The sequence below is a fragment of the Notothenia coriiceps genome, unplaced genomic scaffold, assembly GCF_000735185.1.
Source record: "Notothenia coriiceps isolate Sejong01 unplaced genomic scaffold, NC01 NC01_scaffold00026422, whole genome shotgun sequence".
NCBI lineage: Eukaryota > Metazoa > Chordata > Actinopteri > Perciformes > Nototheniidae > Notothenia > Notothenia coriiceps.
Window position 1 is genome coordinate 993,556 of NW_011359123.1, and position 21,943 is coordinate 1,015,498.

At 39.8% G+C, this 21,943-nt stretch overlaps 2 protein-coding genes and 1 long non-coding RNA gene across 3 annotated transcripts in view; 2 read left to right on the top strand and 1 right to left on the bottom strand.

Moving 5' to 3' along the window:
• Positions 1-1,245: 1,245 nt before the first annotated feature.
• Positions 1,246-7,968, bottom strand: LOC104956975 (uncharacterized). The gene is made up of 2 exons (XR_799616.1): positions 7,916-7,968; positions 1,246-5,959 (listed from the first exon to the last, which is right to left on the bottom strand). It is a non-coding gene; the product is annotated as an uncharacterized lncRNA (long non-coding RNA).
• A 1,183-nt stretch (positions 7,969-9,151) lies between these two features.
• On the top strand, positions 9,152-16,163 carry gsr (glutathione reductase). The gene is made up of 13 exons (XM_010784564.1): positions 9,152-9,579; positions 9,949-10,117; positions 11,420-11,446; positions 11,561-11,649; positions 13,001-13,070; positions 13,226-13,373; positions 13,465-13,519; positions 13,603-13,702; positions 13,801-14,055; positions 14,386-14,497; positions 14,720-14,851; positions 15,021-15,154; positions 15,554-16,163. Exons 1-13 carry the CDS (start codon positions 9,518-9,520, stop codon positions 15,701-15,703), a joined length of 1,503 nt encoding a protein of 500 aa, XP_010782866.1. The 5' UTR covers positions 9,152-9,517; the 3' UTR covers positions 15,704-16,163.
• A 1,000-nt stretch (positions 16,164-17,163) lies between these two features.
• slc30a9 (solute carrier family 30 member 9) overlaps positions 17,164-21,943 on the top strand; it is a 13,824-nt gene continuing 9,044 nt past the window's right edge. The window contains exons 1-5 of the mRNA XM_010784563.1: positions 17,164-17,263; positions 17,666-17,815; positions 19,011-19,202; positions 19,774-19,821; positions 19,998-20,097. Coding sequence (XP_010782865.1) covers positions 17,707-17,815; positions 19,011-19,202; positions 19,774-19,821; positions 19,998-20,097 — 449 coding nt within the window. The 5' untranslated portion in view covers positions 17,164-17,263; positions 17,666-17,706. The remainder of the gene's footprint in view (positions 17,264-17,665; positions 17,816-19,010; positions 19,203-19,773; positions 19,822-19,997; positions 20,098-21,943) is intronic.

A 21,943-nucleotide genomic window follows, 5' to 3' on the forward strand; every position in this document is an offset into this window, starting at 1 on the left:
TTTATTTTTCAAGATACCAAACAGATCATGCATTTTAGCCATTCCTCATTTCGCTCAATTTAACACTGTCTTTTCATGGGCTGATTCTGTGAGAACAGCACCATCTACAGGCCTGGCATATGTACTACAGCGTCTCCAGCGCTTTCGAACGGCAATGTCTGTGGCTGCCTCCTCCTGATTGGTGGAGTTGGCCCAATAGCCGTAGCCCCACTTCTGTGACGTCATATAAGTGTTCAAATCTGGATCAGTCTGTATCAGATCCGTTGCAGCCCCTTTTTAAGAGATTTGGGTATGGAGGAAAATAGAGGGGGTTGTGTTTTCTGACACTTTGTGAGTTCCCTGGAACACCGGGGGCACATATTCATATATAAAAGACGCACAAAAGTGCATTTTGCCTGATAGGTCTGCTTTTAATTTAACTGCTCATATTCACACTGCAGTTTGCTTTTTATTCATGTATTGTATAACTGTTGTGTTTATCTTATTATCTTTGCATTTTAAATGACTGTTGTAAAATGCCATTATATAATGCGTTTTTACTGTATTTATTCTTAAATGTCTTTTATTTTATTTTGTAAAGCACATTGAATTGTCGCGTACTGAAAGGTGCTATATAAATAAACTTGCCTTGCCTTGATTACCAAAACAGTTCAAAATGTATTATCTCTTAATATGTCAAATTAGTGAGATTTAAGCTTCCAGATACAAATTATAGCTTGATAAATCAAAAATGTTTTGATAGGGACAAACTGTGGTGAAAAGTTGATAATTTCATTTATTCAAATACTGTAGTTAAGAACAATGTTGAGGTATTTTACTTGAGTATTTAAAGTTTTATAGCACATTTTGTCAGAGAATCTTGCATATCGATTCCTAAGTGAATTAACAGATAAAGATTTACAATATGGATCAATACAATAAGAACTTATAAGTACATTTATAAGTACATTTCCCAGCAGTATATAAAGTAATTAAAATGAGCTCCACCATAAAGTGACAAACATATTAATGCATCAATAATTCAGTGGACTATTCTCTAGTCTACATAATGACAACTTTTACTTCTGATACTTTCAGTAAAGTTTGATGTTAATACTTTTGTACATATTTACTGCAGGTACTTCTACATGTAGAAGAGAGGCTGAGAGTCTCTGAGTGCGTTAGAGATCTACTATGTAAAGGTTATATACTGATCATGAGCCCTTGATGTAATGCAATTCTGTTCAACAAACGGGGAGGCTATGCAATCTTTTATCATGTTTTAATAGAAAAATGTAGTTACACAATTGTTATTTATAAAAGCATGAGACACGATAATGCACATTGAGCATGTAATACATTGAGAAGTGAATAAAGGCAAAGAAAAACATTCAGAAATAAGTGTGACACATTTAAATAATAATAAAATAAACAATACAGCACACCAGCTATAGACACTGCAGCGTTAGACAAGTAAAGCACAATGTAGACGAGGCTGTGGAATGGTTACCATCTCCTAAAGAGTATGAACACCATTTATCACATTTTATATGTATAGGTATTTACACGATAAAAATATGTTGATCAAAACATATTTACACAATATAAACTGGGCAAGACAAACCTATAAATGTAATCGTAGGTCTATCACTTAATACATCATGGTTAGATTTTAAACACAACACGCTGCTGTTGTAATGCTGTTGTAAACCGTCTGTAAAGAGAGAGTTTGTGACCTTTCAATGGTTACTAAAAAAAGACAACTTTAAACCCAGGATCACCAGTCACTTAGTATTTACATAATTAAAAACACACGCACGTGGTTTTCTGTTACAGTTGTGAACTGAGGTGCTTTTATCAGATCCATTATGCAGCACTATTTAAGGAGCTACAGAGGCTTTACATTGAAGTACATTAAAGACAGGAAACTGTATGGCACAAGATTTCATAACACTCAAATAAATCTCAAATATCTGCGATACATTCCACATTGAAACGTCATGAAACTGGCAAATAAGAAAATAGAGTTTATCAATGAGAACGGCCTGCAAAGTGGTAAATACTGCTAAGAAACTGGAGCACATTATAAGAATAATAAGTACAACTGTGACAATTCACTTCACAAAACACATGCAAACACAAAAAAAAAGCTGGCAACCCTCTTTTTTTCTGAAACCCCCCATGGTTCACAACACATCCAAAATGAGAACAAACCCAGCTTCCATTATTTACACCTTGCATTGGTCCAGTCCATTTGATGAAGGTACCAGTGACTGTTGGTCTGGGAAATAGTCATGCAGGATTTCCCAAATGTAAGAGTTCGCAAAGAGTGCCTGAATGCACCACGACACTACGGAGTGATACCGATTGCTGCACATATGACATTGTCTGCGTTCCCATAGTGTCTATTTAAAATGTAACAACAAATGCAGACAAAGAGACACAGCTGACTATTAAAACCTCTGTAGGCTTGCAAGTGCTCACTGTCAAAATATAGTACTGTTAATTAATTGTTTTCCTGTGTTGTTTTGTGCGAAAAAATTTAATCCAAAAAAGGCTGTTGAATCGACAATTTATATTAAATTTTTGCACAAATCAAACACGTTATCATATTTTAAATCTGCGAAGATCAATCTATTGCTAACTATTACATTTTCCTCACAAACATTTTAACGGTTCCAAAGAAATTTGTTTAATTCAATTAATTGATTCCAGCTTATTGATGGAAACATTTTCTGGTTTCTTTAATCCTCTATAATACTTAATATCTTTGAGTTTTGGAGAGAAAAAAAAAGACATTTGAGGATCATCTTGAGCTTCAGTGAACACTGAGCAACATATTTATTTTCACTATTTAAATCAACAGTGAAAATACTTATTAGTTGCAGTCCGACTTGATATTCACCACAGATCTTTCCATCATTAAAATTGTGTGCATATTATGATAATGACTTTGCCTATATTCTGATTGGGTTCCCACACAATTTGATAATCTCAGATGCACCAAATTCAGTTTGTGTCTTAGAGTGGCCAGATGCAAAACATAAGTGACGCAAAAAAAAAAATGAATACAGTATTTTCCTTTTAATTTTTTACGCAAACAGCATGCATTATTTGTGCCTCGACTCTGACTCTATTGGTTTATCAAACTTCTGAAACAGTACTTAAACATCTGTGTATTTCTAATCTACTCCAGAATATGGTCCGTGTTTCATCCATTGCACTTAGTATTTCTCATCCCATGCCTAGATAAACAACATAAATGTAACACACAAGGTTCCATGATACTCAGAAGTCCATTCCTTCCAATCTAATGCTGCCTTAGAGAACAAATGTCCATATAGTGTCCTTTTTTAAGTATTTTAAAACAAATGTTTTCAGATAAATGTCCAGTGATATTATCTGATAATTTCACTGAAAGACTCCAACAGTGCAGCCCATTACCTCATACTTCTGCCCCATCACTTTGCTCAGCCTCATTTTGAAGATGTTGCACTTTGGAGCGCCCTCCAAGGCTCCTGTTTCCAACCTGTCTGTCCTCACTCTCTGACGGTTGGTCCGGGGCTTGGGGTGATTGAGCACCACCACGGGCTGGTTGGGGCCCGGGCGCTTCACCAGCTGGTCTCCCTTCAGTGGCATCGGATAAATAACTGTACTGTCAGTCAGACTGGATGCCGGTACCGGAGTCCCATATTTGGGTATTCTAGGTTTTAGTCCCTTCTTGGTTTTTTTCCACACGCCTACTTGCACCCTTTTCAGAGAGACAGTCAGAAACTTTGACATGTCATGCTCACTTTGTGCCACTTCCTGTGGAGGCGTCGTAGTGGCATGTGCATTTACCTGTGCGTCAACTTTGGATTTCTCATCTTTTACGCACGAGTTTGACTCAGGAGTGTGGTCGCATTTACTTTTGTCCGTTAGCGTAGTATTATTTTGTTCCTCTTTGACAAGGAAGTTGTTGAGGGTCAGTGAAGGAGGGTGTTGAATGCCTTTATCCTGCCCCTCCACTTTTATAGTATCGATTTTCCGGTCAGTCAATAAAAGGTGACGGATAATGGATCCATCGATAGTCGACATCCGACTGAAGAGTTTCGATTTTTCTGCCTCCATCGCCTGCTCTGTGCTGTTCGTTGTGTTGATGTTATTTAGAATTGTACAAACAGAACTGTTGCTTTTATCCATCACTATACCACGCAGAGCCATTACCAGCGGTTGAAAGGAGCCTTGGCCGTCCTCTGATTGTTGACTTAATGAAAACACAGAAGATATGATGGGAAAACCCTCAGACTCTGGCAGGTCTCCTTCTGCCAATCTCTCATTGGATCTCACTTCCTGGACCCAAGATGAGACCTTTGAATTTGTGCGATTACAAAGGGCCGGTGTTTTGCCTGAGTCTATTGGTGTCCTGGGTATTGAAAAGGAAGAATTTGCAACATTATCCTTACAAACTGAAATGGCTGGAGGCCTCACTTGGCCAGCTGAGAGAACATTCAAGGAAGGGGAGGCAGATTTTTGCTGCTTAAAACCAACTGCCCCTTTCTTTGTTTTCAAGTTAATGTAGTCCTCTTCCCTTATCTCCCCGGGTTCAAGTTTTACATGCCGGGACACATCACTAGGAATTACTTTTACCTCACTTTCCTTCACGGGTGGAACACCTTTGGAATGATCAATTAAATTCCTTCTATCATCCACCGCTCTCTGAGAAACATGTGTTCCCTTGTTTTCTCGATGCAGGGCGCCAGTCGACCTTGCCCTGTTGGAGATAACGGAGTGCAGATTTGCGTGGTTCCCCAGATCTCTCTGAGCAACTCTGATCCCACAGTTTTCTTCTCTTACAGGATTCACAAGAATTTTGGGAACCTTGTTTGGAACAACTTCATGATATTCCAGATTGATTATTTCCGGCAAGGTTCTTTTTAATCCAACTTTGCCTTTGCTGACTTGATTCGGGAGGTTTTTGGAAAAATGTACCGGGACAATTGCAGGACGCTCCAAACTCACAGATTTTGTTTCACACTGTTTCCTGTTAATAGTGCACATCCCCATATTCATAGACTTAACTGTGTTTGTGTGATTTAATGCGGATAAGATTGGCTGTCCTAGTGCTGCGTTTTGCGAAACTGTGGTCCTTGTGTCTTTTATCACAGACTCGTTCCCCTGTTGAGAGACGATCCTCAGCTTTAGCTCCTTTGTGCCGTTGACAGTTTTCACCTCAACAAGTTCCACCATACAGCCATTAGGGATCGTAATTTCCTCGGGAAGAGAAACCGTCAAAGCTCTGCTGTGCTGAAAGAGTCCGTTCAAAGGGGACAAAAGTTCTGCACTACCATTAGTAGCATTTGATACATTAGTGTGCAGTGTTTTGCCTCTTTGTTCATCTTTACCCAGCCTGGCTACAGATGAGCTCAGCGCAGGTACTTTCACCCGAACAGTCGGTCGAAGCAATGATGGATCCGCAGTGGAAACACTTGATAAAGCACTGGAGGCAGGAACATGTGGATTTGTAATCATGCCAGTCTTAACAGGTCCTTGACTCATGACTTTACTATGTACACGCTCGATGTGATTCACAAGGCACAGCCTCCTCATGTAGCCCTGTCCACAGTGAGGGCAGTTGAACGGATACTTTGAATTGTGTTCCTTCAGGTGAGCATTTAACTCTGCCTCACTGAACGAGACTTTGTTGCAGTAAAAACAGTAAAATCTCGTCCCCTTGTGCTCCATCACATGCTTCTTGAGCTCTGCTGCATCTGTACAAGAAAATCCACATTTCGGACAACACCTCACGTTTGAAGAGTTCAAAACACGATCCAAGAGAGGGTTGGGGTGTCCGCTGTTTGCAGACGACAGCATGCTGTGATAGGTGACAGGAATCATGTTGAGCAGGTCATCTGCCATCAATTCTTATAGGAGTGTTTGGTTTTCATCTGTTAGATGTTTTTAAATGGATAAATCCTTCCTGTGGGCTTGATATTAACGCCTGAAAACGCGACCAACCAAGTCCGGATACGTCAGCTGGAGTTAGACTCCGAGCTGCGCGCATCCGGTGCTTTTGGTAATGCCGGAGGAAGCTTACCACTTCCTTCTCATCCCCCTGCTTTCAACGTAGTCAAAAATATTTTGTTAGTGCCACTTTTCCGTGAGACTGAGGTTGATGCGTATTTTGGTGCTTTTGAGCGCATTGCAGCGGCACTACGGTGGCCGGCTGAGGCCTGGGCTCTGTAAGTCCAATGCAAACTTTATGGGAGAGCTCAGGAAGCGGTTGCTGCTCTTACTTTAGAGCAGCGGTTTTCAAAGTGTGAGGCGCGCCTCCCCTGGGGGGCGCCAGAGAGCTTCAGGGGAGGCGCAGCGTGAGACACAAAAGAACGAGAAAAAGACGAGTAAAGTGACACTTGCCCACTTGTGNAATTTTTATGTGTGAAATTCATAATTTGAAAAATGATCAATTCGAAAATAATATGCAGAATGTACAGAACAAGTACTTCTGGGTCACTGCGTTTCATTCAAGCTTGGCTCTCTCTCTCTGTGTGTGTGTGTGCGTGTGCGTGTGCGTGTGCGTGTGCGTGTGCGTGTGCGTGTGTGTGTGTGTGTGTGTCAGACGCGCATTTAGTGTGATTAAGCGAGCGAGAAAGAGAGAGCACACCGTGCCAGGGACCGTGTTGTTAGCATCTGTTTAGCTAGCTGCAGTAACGGATAGAAGGAGCTGTTTCTACAACAAGGTGAAGGGAATGTCCTCTCCTGTCAGACTGAGGGACTCAGGTGAGCTAAAGGACGCTCTGTTTAGATCGTTAACTTTAGTCTAAGTTATCTCAGTGGGTCTCAAACGGTTTGGTCATGATTTATGTAAACAATTATTTCCGAGGCACACCTTTATATGATCATTATAGTTATAAAAACAAATAAGAGAATAAATGAAAAACAGTTATGAAATACTACAGTAAAACAAGAATACACTTTAAAAGGGGAGTGATTTGTAAAATATCCATAAAGAAAAAGTACATCTGTTTACAGTTCTGTTTCATATGGGTGTTGAGAGATGTATCCATAGATCTCTTAATTAAATAAAATAGCACTTTTCCTTTGCTTACACCTATATGCCGTGAGCTGATTATCGAGCCTTCATTGTAACAAGTATACTGTGTGTGTGCGTGTGGGGAGTGTAGCGGTAGAAAATTCAACTAGCGCCCGGTAGATTAAGAGAAAACACTGAATGTTTGAGAACCCTCTTTGAAACGTCAAGCTACCCCACAGCACCCCCAAAAGAACATCTCTGGCGCTGCCACTGGACCCANACGGCTTCCACAGATGAACATTTTTTATGGATTTTTTTGTCAAAGCACTTAAGATATTCATTGCTATCGGGATGTTAAGAGCATTCCATGGAATATAACAAAAAGTGTATCTCGAGCCGGTTTCTCAAACTTACCTACCCCACCTTTAAGAGAAAACCCCTAAATGTTTTGAGCACCATCTGTGAAACGTCAAGCTCCCCCACAGCACCCCCAAAAGAAAATCTCTGGCACCGCCACTGTCTGATAGTGAGATGTCTCCCACCTGTGAGAAAAATAATAGTTGATGCCCCTACCAATGCAGACATTCAAACAAGGCCTATGCAGACCCTCCCCCCTCACACACAGCTCCTCTTTTTTTCATAGCCTGCAGCTATTTGATCTTCAGGTAACGGAAAGCAAGAAAAACACAAAAGAGGTTCACTGAATTAAATGCTGTTGTCTAAATTCCCTATTGTTCATGGTTTCATCTGAATACTAAAAAGGCCCACAACAAGGGGGGCTAACAAAGACGACGGGCCGAATATGTACCGTTTATTTTGTCTATAGAGTCAAATCGTACATACGTACCTTATAGGAGTGTTTGGTTTTCATCTGTTAGATGTTTTTAAATGGATAAATCCTTCCTGTGGGCTTGATATTAACGCCTGAAACCGCGACAAACCAAGTCGCTGTGCTTTAGCTTGAGGTCTCAGCTAAGCTAACTCAAAACCGGAAACGGGTTCATCTCTCCTTCAAAGTAAGAGCATGGAATACTAATAATAAATGGGCCTGTATGTGCTTTATTTGGCCTCACCCCTGAAACCGGCTACCTTAAAGGTAAAACTCAGGCAGTCATAGCATTTACCTCCTTGATTGTCAGGCGCCTAATTCTCCTATCCTGGAAGGATCAAGCACCTCCCAATTTTACTAAATGGATAATAAACACTATGCATTTCCTTAAACTTGAGAAATCCGCAAGTTTGCAAATATTTGGACCCCCTTCCTAAATTAATACGACAGTTTACAGATCCCCCTAAACCAGGATGACTACAGCAATAGTTTGTTGCAGCAGCAGCAGCAGCAGCAGGACCCCAAGATCTGGAATTAAGGGGACGGGTGGGGAGGGTTGGGTGGGATGCAATGCTATTGAATGTATATTTCTTCTGATCTCAATAAAAACTGTTAAACAAAAAATAATAATAAATGGGCAGTAATCTCATAAAAAGAAAAACGTGTTTAACAATTTGCAGCCTACATGTTGTGTTAGTTTTCGGTCTGCAGTGGTGGAACCTATAAGTCTGCGGGCTATGCATTTTTGAAATGATCGGACAGCAATTTTTTCAAACATTTCCATATTTTTCCCTCAAACTGAGTTATCTTTGTATATAGGCTACCTTAAAAAAAATCATGTATTTCCTTAATCGGAATCAGAATCTGTTTTATTTAGTTTACTTACCAAGTAGTAGGTTTACACATACGAGGAATTTGCTTTGGTATAAGTAGTGCATAGAGAGACAAAGAAAGAATAATACGTAAAAAACAATATATATATAATTATGAGGGAAGCTGAGTGCAGTAAACTTTTGTAAAATATGACAATACTATTTTCAAGTGGAGAGTTATGCTGATTTGAAAAAGAGGTAGCATGGAGCAGAAATGTGCAACATGTTGAGCAGGATTTACAATAAAAATCACAATGTATGTAATGTACTGCACTATATATAAATGGATGACATTAAAAAACTTATTTTATCTTATCTTGTTCTCTTAATATTGCCTATACTGCCGGGAAATGTGCTTTTGGCTTCTCTACAGCAGGTCTTATTTTGAATATTTTGACCGGAAGTTAACTTTTTTATTTAGTTTTCTTTCACAGCTGGCAGGCAGGGTGCAGCGTAGGTGCTATAAAAATACGCAAACCCCCTTTATATCCTGGGATTATTCACACGTTTCTAAATCTGCTACTGGACAAAAACGCATTTTTTATTGGCAGCTTCGTTATACACACCCTAAATTATGACAACTTCAGAAACATGAAATATTTGTTTTAAACGTATCTTTCCAGATTTTAGGCTACTGAATGGGCAACATGAGACCGACGGGAGTTCGTGTCGTCGAGTATTTTTGAGTTCACCCCCCCCAGTGACACAGGAAGTGGTTTGCAGCGTTTGTTATGAAGTCCCCTCACAGGCTTTCACCGGCTGACACATAAACAACCACACGTTGTGGAGACTTCTCTAATAAATGCCCTACAAATCGATAAAAACATGCTGTGTAGAAGAATATGCAGACTGGTTCCCAACGTTTCAGTGCACATGGCATTACCAAGGTGAGTCATGCAGTATATCTAAGTTAAATACTCACTGTAATATTCAATTACAAACTACGTCATGATGCTTTCTTGACTACATTTTGTCATTTTACCTAATTCTTGTTGCAGATTTAACTCTGATTTCTCCTGCTTTTCTATACGTAGTAGGCTACTATAGCGCATGTGATGATCACCATGACTATGCACACCATTGTTGCAACTCATAATGACACAGCAGAGGCATTGACCCACCCTATTCCCCTGTTGGAGCACACTGGCGCCAGCTTCCTGGTTATGGCTGGTTATTTTAACCCAGCTAACCCGGTGTATGCAAGCTTGCGTCTGCTCTGTCCCCAAAAAGCAACTTTTCTCGTCTTTTCTTCGTAGACAAGGAGTAAACATCCGCCGCAGTATGGCCTCAGACACTGCGGGGACGACCCGGTTCGATCTCCTGGTGATCGGCGGCGGGTCCGGAGGTCTGGCCGGGGCTCGCAGGGCGTCGGAGCTCGGAGCTTCCGCCGCCGTGATCGAGAGCCACAAACTCGGAGGTACCTGCGTGAGTAAAAAAAACACACTGTTATTCATCCCGACTAGAGTCACTGTCTGTTTTGTCACTCTGCTGCTTTCATACACACACGCTGGTGGCCAGGGTTCACTGCGAAGCCTCCCGACTTCTTTTGTGGAAGTGTTTTGTGTGTGCAACAAACATTGTAGCCCCAACATACTAAAGCTAACAGCCACTGTATAAAGCAGCAGAGACAAAGTCTTAACAGTTCAATTAAATTGGGTTGAACCTGGTCACCCCTCATAGGTTACTTCATTAAATAGACTAATGGATTCTTTGTGCATAAGGGGTCAATGTGAGGAAGATGATTCAAATATACTAGTTGTTATTGTTGGGAAAACCTTTTTACTGGAAAGCATTTGGAATATGAATATGCGAACATTATATGACAGCATTATCCTGGTCAAAGGAATTGCAAGTTATGATGTCTCTTTGGCACTAAAACATATTAGATCCAATAACTAATTCATTTTTGTAAATATCCTTAGTTACAAATTAACAACCTTAAATTAGGTGTTCATAAGGTCACATAAGGTCATAAAATATCAATTACTTTTTGTATTTAGTTTTTTTAAATTATTTAATCATTTTTTGTTGACCATGACAGGAAGATAGAGGTTTTTTAAAGTAATTAATATAAGGATATTCATGGTTATCTCCAAAATGGAAATTGACAACCATTAACTAATTGTGATCTGTTATTAAAATCCTATATTGTCCAATCCCTAATATTACGTATTGTGTTCATCCACTCCTTTATCTTTTTAGTTTACCCAACAGATATATAGCTAATGAGAAAAATATATCACTGCAGTATGATGTGTCACAACCACTAAAACCACTTCCTGATTGCATAAAGGCAAAAATAGTTAGTCAGATTAAATTCCCAATTTTGCTAATAACTGGGTAAAAAAAACGTATGTTACATAATTGTATTTCTATATAAAAACCGTATAACAAGGGATTAATCAATCCAGCCCAATCAAAATTATGAGTATCCTCCTTTATAGATGTTTGTAGCAATAAAGTTTATATTTATTTCATATTTATTGACTTCCAGTGATACTGTATCATGATAATATTGTTAAACTGTTTTAGCTAAAAAAAAGTTACTTAGGGAAATGTTAACTGCATTAAAGTAGCCTGCATTAAAGTTTTACTTGAAACTAAAACACCTATTGCAACATACTGTGCATAGAGCTCCGGCCTTTGCAGTGTTTATCTTTTTAAAAGTAGGAAGTTATTTCCTCTAGTTTACATTGAACTAATTGACACTGCTTGAATGTTTTTCAGGTCAATGTTGGCTGTGTCCCCAAGAAGGTACTCCTTTCTTTTCAATGTTGTTGTTATGTGCTGAGTTCACCTTAGAAACATGATCATTTTGACCCATTATTCACTAGATGTCTTATGTAGTGCCTTGACCTGTCTTCACAGGTCATGTGGAATGCAGCCGTTCATGCTGAGTATCTCCATGATCACAGTGACTACGGCTTTGAAGTTGGAAATGTCCGTTTCAGTTGGGAGTAAGTTTTCACTACCTGTTGGTGTCAGTTTTCGCTTTGCGTAACAACAATGAGCTCTTAGGAAACCTGTCACTGTTGTTCCTGGAACAGAGAGGTGTCCATTTCATTGCACAACTGCCCCATCTTGTGTTGCTTCCCTTTAGCCCACTTCTCTATCTTTGCTAGCAACACAGTTAAGTCAAGGTGGGAGTTAATGATAAGCCTCCGTAAGCCTCATTCAGGCAGTGGTTCTCAAACTGGAGGTTGTGAGATCATTTCTACCAGACAGTTGTGGATAAAAAACGAAAACATTTTAAAATATAAAGTTACACATTTTTGTCGCAATTTCAAATCAGCTGCTGTCTAGAAAAAATGATGAGTGAGGCAAATATACAAAGAAACACAACATTCATATAAAGTCCTTTTTAAAATGTATGCACACGTGATGACTCCTCCTGAGTGCGTCCCTCTTATAGGGAAACATCAAAGGTCATTTACAGCTCACACAACGACATTTGGGTCCAGGTGGTCGCCCTAAACACTGATCAGATGCCTCCTATACAGGATGCCATAAAAGCCCCCATGCAACTTGTTAACTTCCTTCCTCCCTCTCTTTCTGCAGTTGTAAGTTGTAACACCCTTCATCTTACCCTTGTGAGCACAGACCAAATGTTCTTATCATACATAAGGATTTAAAATACTTCCAGGATACCACTTTGTTCAATTAACATTTAGATAGGATTACACTTTATTAAAGCTTTAAATGAAAATGGGTTTTATACTACATCACCTATACAAATAATGAAATGTGTGCTTAAAGTAATCATGTCAAATTTTAACTTTTTCAAAACTTTAAAATAGAGGCGACTTTACTTTGTGTTGTTGTGTAATATTGTGTTTTGTTTGCTTTGTCCATCCTTTGTATGCTGCAGGTGCAGGAACAATTATAATAGGCGGTTGTTTTCATAAAATGTAAATTCCATGCAAAAACGGTTATCATACTGCTGAACAAGATAATATGATTATAATTTCGGTTTTTGTAGAAGTGTACACCTGTTAATGCAGGAAATGCTCTAGCTGATGGTTGCCGGATTAAACTCCCGGATAAAGCAGGAAATTCTGGTTTCGCAGTTTTCTGTTTATTTCAGATTACAAAGGAAAGTATGGACAACGTTCAACACTAAATATTTTATTCTTTAAGTATTTCATCTGATCTGAAAACTGAATACACTTTTTTATACTTTTCTAGAATTGTTAACTGCCAGTGTTTGTGTCTGTTCTAATTATAAATGTATGATTTTAAGGGAAGTGAGTAAATATGGATTGAAAAACAAACAAACATCTTATCTTTGATCATTTCCCGTGTTTGCAGAACTCTGAAAACCAAAAGGGATGCTTACATTAGTCACCTAAATCGCATTTATCGCAACAATCTTGACAAAGTAAGTTCAGTATTTATATTATCATTATTATTTTTGTGTTTCTGTTTTCTTCCCTATTTATATATTTAGTATTTTTGGCAGTTTAATTTATTTCCCCCCAAAAATTGTTAGACATAATTACAGTTAGAACAATAATGACATATGCTCTACTCCAGGGTAAAATCCAAAACATTAAAGGCCATGCCAGGTTTACAAATGACCCTGAGCCGACGGTGGAGGTGAATGGAAGAAAATACACAGCGCCTCACATCCTCATCGCCACCGGAGGGCAGCCTATCGTGATGACTGATGATGAAGTTCCAGGTAAGACATGCTGTACTTAGATTCTTACTAGGGAAAAAGTAATCATCTTTGTGGATTGTACTCTTGAACATGTGTTTACTGATCATTTCAGGGGGGAGTCTGGGCATTACCAGTGATGGCTTTTTTGATCTTGAAACTCTGCCAAAGTGAGCTTTTTTTATTAACTCTTTGGTTTTTATACAATATGTAAAATGTGTGCCTATAATAAAACGTTGTGTGTCCCTGACAGGCGCAGTGTCATTGTGGGTGCAGGCTATATTGCAGTGGAGATGGCAGGCATCCTTTCCACCCTGGGGTCCAAAACATCCCTCGTTATTCGACAGACCGGAGTAAGAAACACATAAAATCACAACTAAATATGAAATAATGTTATTCATAGTTATGAGGTTATTAAGTAACCAAAACACATATCAATTTCTGTCTGTAGGTTTTGAGGAACTTCGACAGCTTCATAAGCGCAAACTGCACCAAAGAACTGCAAAACTCTGGTATAGATTTGTGGAAAAACTCTCAAGTGAAGTCTGTACGTAAAACAGAGCAGGGACTGGAAGTGACGATCGCCACCAAAGACCCAGAGAAGAAGAACGACGAGGAGAAGATCAGCACCATCCAGGAAGTGGACTGCCTTCTGTGGGCCATCGGCAGACAGCCCAACACCAACGGACTGAACATCGACCTGATGGTAACAGTCGTCTTATAATGTTTACAGTGAACTGGATACTGACATGTGCCGAGCGAATTACAATCAACAATTAAGATGAGTGGGGAAAATAAGGAGATGTTTAATAGACAGCAGACAAAGTCACGGAGGCCACAACAATAAGACATCTCTCTTTGCTATTGAACATGACAAGACCGTTAGGGCGTAAACAATGTATTTTTAAAATATTTTCAAGTTGAATAACCTTTATTCCTCATTTAAATGAAGGAATAAAGCTTTAAAATGTATGGATTGGTAAAAAAACATGATCATAATTTCTGATAATTATAGAACAGTGTTTTCTGTCTGCAGGGGTTGGAGACAGATGAAAGAGGCCATATCGTTGTGGATGAGTTTCAGAACACCAACAGACCAGGGATCTACGCTGTAGGGGACGTTTGTGGGAAAGCTCTTCTCACACCTGGTATGAAGTTGACCTGATAACTCAAATAACGTAATGTTTATTAAAGCTACACAGTCATGTTTCCATTCGAGCGTGGTCAGTCTGGGTATTTAAAGGCTCATGGGCTGAATATCTTGATATTTGTTTTTTGTGATGCCCAAAAGCCATTTTACTTTTGCTAAATTGTCTATGGGTGCATTCACATTATGCAATCGTTTGACGTTATGTTTTATGTTGGATCAGTTGCCATTGCTGCAGGCAGAAAGCTGGCACACAGACTATTTGAGGGCAAGAAGGACTCAAAGTTGGACTACTCGACTATCCCGACAGTGGTGTTCAGTCACCCACCCATCGGAACGATGGGCCTCACAGAAGGTGAGCAGACATTTCATGATCAAAATAAGTTTGACATTATTAAATTGCCTGTATGTCCAGTTTTGCTGTCATCCTGTAAGTTATTTAAGATGAAGTTTATGTACTATAAATTAATCAAAGCTTTACTAAGTAGGGCAATAATTAAAATGCTTATTTTTGTTTTTCACAGAGGAAGCTATTAAACTTCGAGGAAAGGAGAACATAAAGGTCTACAAGACTTCTTTCACTCCGATGTATCACGCCATCACGAGCAGGAAGAGTCTGTGCATCATGAAGCTGGTGTGTGAGGGCAAGGAGGAGAAGGTAGGACTCATTATGTTATTTAAAGCGAGTAAAAACATGATCAATGAATGCATCAAAATGTTTACCCTTTCTTTGAGAGGATTATCTGTATGCTGTATAATCTACAGCTGACGTCAAAAGGCTCACACCCAGTCTCTGCAGGTTTTCAAAAGGCATTCTGGTAAATGTAGGAAGTAAGCCAAACAAACTACATAATGAGTACATGAGGGAGGTTTAGGAAAAGGATATTGTTTTGAATTGGGAGTTAAAAGGTATGTATCAACAGTAGATGCCACTCAGCAGTGAGTTTGGTGTTTCAAAGGGTTGGGTTTGATTCCCTTATGTCTTAATGTGTCTTTATTTTTAGTGTTATACACAAACAAAAACAATTGCAAAGACTGACTTGTGTCTTCTCCCCAGGTGGTGGGCCTGCATATGCAGGGGCTGGGCTGTGATGAGATGCTGCAGGGATTCTCTGTGGCCATCAAGATGGGCGCTACCAAAGCAGACTTTGACAAGACTGTCGCAATTCACCCCACCTCATCTGAGGAGTTTGTCACGATGCGTTAGTGCAAACACAAACTCCCTCCTTGCTTCCCTATACGACCAGCAACCCAGACAATCATACCAGGACGGAGTCGCTCTTGATCAGCTTGACGACTTGCTTTCTTATACTTCCATTTTCACTAATTAAAGTGACCTTATTTGTACGCAGTGTTGAATGGATTATGGCCTTCCTAAACTGTACTGTGGGTCTTGATTTTTGATTGAATACTCCAGATTCCATTTTGATCATCGTGATATGGAAGTGATGGATCTGCAGGTATTGTTTTCAAGTGATTGCATGGGAAAACAAACTAAAAAAGACCTCTCTCCTAGTGTATGTGTTTGATTTGTCAAGTCATTTGTCCGATGAATATTGCAACACTGCTGCTCCATAAGGCCCCTACCTACTACCAATGTGAGGTCACAATGTATCTACTGTACTGTTCTAAACAAAGACTGAATAAACACGAGTTTCTTTTCTTAACTGTTGAGATTCCTTTCTCTTCATTCGGTGACTAAGACTTGTTTTATCCTTTCAATGCTGTGTTGCCAACACCCTTCCCTACTAGTGCCCTTCCCTGTTTAGGTTTCCAATTGACATGGGTTGAGCGATGACAAAGTAAATCTCATATTTGGACACAGGAAGTTTTATTTTTGCTCATATCTCAAGTCATAATGTTCGATAAATTAGCATTTAAAACAACTATCACTATTTAACCACTAAAAAAGACAGGATAAAATCTGGGTTAGTTGATGATTTTAAATGTAGTATCAATTACCTAACTACTAACAAACTAGTTCATGTTGAACGAAAAAAAAGAAACTTTAAAAATCAAGAAAAGGCCATTACAATGTTAGACTTATAATTTAAAAGAAATTAAGTAATGGGCTAAAATAAATTGTCTGCATACATATGTGTATTAGGGTGGTCCTTAGTGCCATGTACATTTTCGAATGCATTTATTTTAAGCTCCAACCACCGGAATTCGTTATGATAGTCAAGAAAACTCTCCTGGTGAATTTTTTCCTCAATCTGACAACATTTACCCCTCCCTCGTCGACCTGGGCTGCCACACCAGCAGTATCCTAACATGGGCACTTTTGACTTCTGTTTATGTATTACAGAGGGGGAAAACAATTATATTTGGATGTGAAGCTCAGCCAATCATTCAAGGATTTCTACATATTTTTAATAATACCACAAACAGTTGCTCTTTTGTTTTTCGTTTATGTAGCATAAGAGAGAAATCTCTTAATCGACTTTATTTTTGAAGTAAAATTGTTAAAGGATACGTTTCATTTATGGTTTTAATTAAATATAGTCCTATTTCTAAATGATAAGGGGGGACCAGGGACATGAACATCGGATGACCTTGTTTGTACAGCAGTTTACAGAATATCGCGATACTTGTAAAGATAACACTCAATGGATTACACTCTCACGAGAAGACAACGGGACTTGTGTCGTCACAGGTCACGTGTGTTTGTAGCACTCACCTTATGTCCATAGCGGCGTATCATCAATTTGACCATACATTCTCAAAATGGATACAGATTATGCAGAACAAACTTCGCAATAAAAAGGTATTGGCTCTAAGTTTGAATGACCTCAGCCTACAATACTTGCTATTAGGTGTCAGTTGTTTCTGAGTAATTAAAATGTTACACGGCACTTGTTACTTATGTTGGCTAACGATGCTAGCTTAGCATGCTAGCTGGTTAGGTTAGCGTTAGCCAATTATTTGGCTCTGTAGCCGCCGGGGTTGGTGGCGCTGCAACTGCGTTCGTGCTAGCCGGCCGGCATAGACAATATTTGATGAGCAAAGCCAGCTGTGTTAATAGTTTAGTTTGTTGTTAGCTATGCTAACGGTACTGCTTGATTAGATTGTCAGGTGTTGAAATGTCTCCATGGTGTTAATCTGTCTGAACTGGGTTAAGTTGACATGCTAACCTAACGGTGACCGGGCTATCCGCTTCTCTGCACAGTAAGTTCCAGCCTTTCGGAACCGACCCCCGCTACAGCGAGGATGTTCCCCAGCCTAGCCCACCGACCATGGCATGCCTTCTGCAGGGTGTCCATGCAGCACAGGGCGCCCCTGTCACAACGCTCCCCGAGGCTTCCCCAGCTGTGCCACGGTGAGGACACTTGTACTTGTGTATCTATCTATTTAATTGAGAGATTAATATCTACTTTCTTTCAAGAGAGACCTGAGAACAAGTCATATCATTTACAAGAGCACATAAGCAATCGTCAGAAGATTAAGCTTTACATCTCCAAGGTTGTCTAAATGTAAAAAGTGCACAGTACCTGAAACCAGCACTTCCAGCATAAGTGCGTACATAATCAGAACCATTTATTATTTGCACAGCGGGGACATAGAAAAGACTGACAATAAGAAACAGTAGCTAACTGATAAGTACTCTTCCAATCCATGTCTAAAAATGAGTAGCAGCATTTAAATAGCTAAGTGAACATTAAGGTTTGAGATTTATTTAAATTATGTTTTGCACATTTAAATGATAATGATTATTGCACAGTAGAATTACCAAAAAAGTGTATATTGGACATTACAAGTTTATTGCACCAGATTTTAACAGTCGGTATTGGGATATCAAATAAGAGGTTAAGCAGTTGCTGGACCTTGTACTGTAGTACGGAGATATTAATGATCGGTGTGATGTAGTTGGGAAGCTCTAACAGTAGGGTGTAAATCACAAGCTTCCGTAAATTAGTCAACGATATTACATCTGATGATATCCAAAAGTCTGCCATAATATTGTTTTGAGACTATTCATGGGACTGGTATTTATATGAGAAGATATGATATGCCAATCAACACAGAAACATTTGTATCTACTCACAAAAGCAACTACAATATGACTTCACAATTGTATAACTAGGCTTTTACAGACATTGGAAGAATCTCCTAATTTTAGGAGTAAAAGTAGACGTCCTATTGTTCACTAGAAACAGTCACTTTAACCATGTTTAAGTGCAAATTATTTTTAGGTGCACTAGGGGTGGACACATATTTGTTATAGGTATTTATAAATAAAGATATATCTTTAAAATCCTATGTAGTGATGTATGCATCCATGATATTGGACAGTTGGTCCTTGAATTAATACAGATTGATGGATTATTTTTTACACCCTTATTAAATAGAAAGCTTTATAAATAAAATACGATTGATATTGCGTCTGGACTGTGTCAGAGTGATATTAGAGGTTAGCTGAAACATTACGTACATTATGGCTCTTACTTTCTTTGGAACCATAGATTATTTTGCAGTGCAAGAAAACAAAGTGTTGTCATACAATCTGTTTGCAGGTTGGCAGAGCGCAGGCATACACAGCATGTGGTTCAGCCTTCCAGACTGCCGTGTTGCTTCTCTAGGGCTGGGCAAGGTGCAGTACTACTCTACCTCTGGCTCCAGTAAAGATGATCCCCCAAAACCTGCGTCAGGCGATGCTCCGTCAGCAGAACAGGTCCTGTCTGCTGCTTCCATCCCAGTTCCAACAGGTGAATAACTTCAATGTTTCACGATAGTACAGCAGTGTTTAGATGTTTAAAGACGGTCAATTGTTGGCATTTTGTGCGTCATTGCATCATGTACACTAGTTTTGAATACTTTCTAGGAATGCACAAAACTCAGTACTTCTAACTCATTTGGTACACTCAGATATTTATCCAAACCTTATTGGAGGAAAGGTTAACCTCATCTTGTAATAGAACTAACATGTTATACCTACTGTCATTGAGATCTCCCACTGGCAGACCTAAAATACTGAATTTACCCAGGGCAAATTAGAAAACAGTTTAACTTATGTTACATGTAAAACATGCCATATTTATTTTTGGGTAATATTGGATGTTTTATTTGATTTCTGGCCAATAATAACATTAAAATGCCTTTTTTATCTGCTGGTACCAATCCCACCCCAGCATCCCTATTCTCTTTTTAAAGTTCTCAAAAGTAGTTTTTAGCGTGCCCTGTCAACCAAAGGACGTAGACGTTTTGTTAATGTTGTTGCCTATAAGAATTTCTCACTGGTTAACATCTTTGGTTACATTAAAACATTTTCTCTCACAGCTCCAACACCTCAGGGGCTGACAAAAACTGAGACAATTCAGGTGAAAGGTAAGGAACAACATCTGTGCATGTGTGACATTACACAGACCTGCTGCCTTACACTATATTTAGCTTTTATTTGTACTCTCTTCGTAATGTGTGCACGGTTATGTGGCTTGGTCAATATGAAAGGCAAATGAATGCAGATTAAACTCTTCCTATTTTCCCTCTGTTGTCACATGCAGTTCGGGCAGTCCTGAAGAAAAGGGAATATGGAGCCAAGTACACAATAAACAACTTCATCACAGCAGTCAGAGCCATGAATGAGTTCTGCCTCAAACCAAGGTACCTCCTGTTCCTCAAACTCAATTTCATTTATGTAGAATACAAAACAATACTGAACTGTCGCCATGACACATTTTGAATGATCAGAGAGGCTAAAAGAGTTTGTCAATTGATCCATGAGATGTTTGACAGAATACAAGGGTCAAAAACAAATGCTCTCTGATTCCAGCCCCTTACATTTTATTATTTGCTGCCTTTCTTTATCATTGATTGCCGTACACAGTTTATGTTTTCTTTTTTCTTTCTGTCAAACAAAAGAAGATGTGAAGACACCACATTTTGGCTGTACAAAGTTGCAATGCTCATGTTTGATCGTTTAATCTCACAAAAAATCGGAAGATTCTCGATTAATGAAAAAAAATATTTGTTTCAGCCCTAGTAATAAATGCTCATCTGTTCAGTTTAACCATGTTCAGTACTAGCTGAGATACTGGCAGACCACAACACACATTCCTTTGTTAATAGTTAAAGGTCCCATGTCATGCTTTTCTGGTTATTACCCGTCCCATTGTGTGTTATGTAGCTTTTTCTGCATGTAAACCAGGGGTCGGCAACCCCTGGCACGCGTGCCAGCATTGGCACGCGGCACCGTAACCAGTGGCACACTAGGAATAAGTGGAATAAGTGTGCAAAATATTTAAATTGTATTTTTGGATCCTGACCGAGACCGCCGCCAGAGTGCGTCTCCCCGTTACCTGCAGAAGGAAGCCATGCACGCAACGTAGCCCCGCTCTCTTTATAGGTGACTTTCTGCCGCTTTCCTCCGTGGTGCAGTGCTGATCGTTTCCCCACGGAGGAAAGCACTTCACTAATTGCAGTACCCAAAAGGGGCTGTACAAATGCTGCAGTTTTTGCGTGGCTGTGTATTTAGTTGAAAGCCCAGTGGCGATCTGTTCATCTGTTATCGAAATAATATGCTACAAAGGGGCGGACTGGCCATCTTGTGTGTTGAACTTTCCTGTCGGCTCCCAGACCGTAGTCGAGGAGGGCAGAAGCAACAAGCTTCAGGTTCAATAACCCACTTTAGCTTCAATGACTGGAGAGAGGCGAGCTCTTCTTGGGAGGCCGTTGCATTTATTTAGGGCGACTGTGGCTGTGAGGGAGTGTGGTCGTCTTTCAACCAGAAGGTTGTGGGTTCGATCCCAGCCCATGCAGTCAACATGTCGATGTATCCTTGGGCAAGATACTTAACCCTGAGTTGCTCCCGATGGCATGGCCAACGGTGTGTGAAAGTGTGTGCCTTCTTCGACACACCTGGACAGTCCGTTGATCGTAAACTACGGCTTAAATTTTTTGTGTAAATTTTATTAACCAAATTTGCCGACGTAATTATTATTCTGCTAGCAGGAAGACGACTAAGAGAGTCTCTCGGTGTGTACAATACTATAATCCCAAGTACGTCCACTCTACTCTAGCGACAGGGAAATTCTTCTCACTCTCCCCACACGAAGCACACGCATACACACAACACACGACCTACCCAGATCCCCGCTGTCACTGCGCCCTTCGCACACCCATACAAGCACGCTTCACTTTGCTGCCCGTCCGGGTCATTACCGTCTCTCTCCCGGCGCCCGGCCAGTCACCAGCACCACGTACACAACACACACCTACCATCTGGCTGTCACTCCCTTGCGTACAAGACTCACTTTGCTGTCAGTCTTTTGTCTCCAGGTCCCCAGACACTTCATACACATTGTTGATACATACCATGTACCTGACTGAATATATATCGCGAAATAGGTCAGAAATTCTGGGGAGTTTCGGCCGAAATGGTATGATGTACAGTAAGTGGGTAGTGTGGGTAAGTAATGTCTCGTCATGGCATGAGATGGATCCTTGGGAT

What these genes read in the sequence shown, in the direction of transcription:
- gsr (XM_010784564.1), top strand. Translation starts at nt 9,518, where the DNA reads ATGCTGTGTAGAAGAATATGCAGACTGGTTCCCAACGTTTCAGTGCAC. An exon ending in ACAAACTCGGAGGTACCTGC is followed by an intron (nt 10,118 to 11,419) that starts GTGAGTAAAAAA and finishes AATGTTTTTCAG; the next exon opens with GTCAATGTTGGCTGTGTCCC. An exon ending in GACTGAACATCGACCTGATG is followed by an intron (nt 14,056 to 14,385) that starts GTAACAGTCGTC and finishes TTCTGTCTGCAG; the next exon opens with GGGTTGGAGACAGATGAAAG.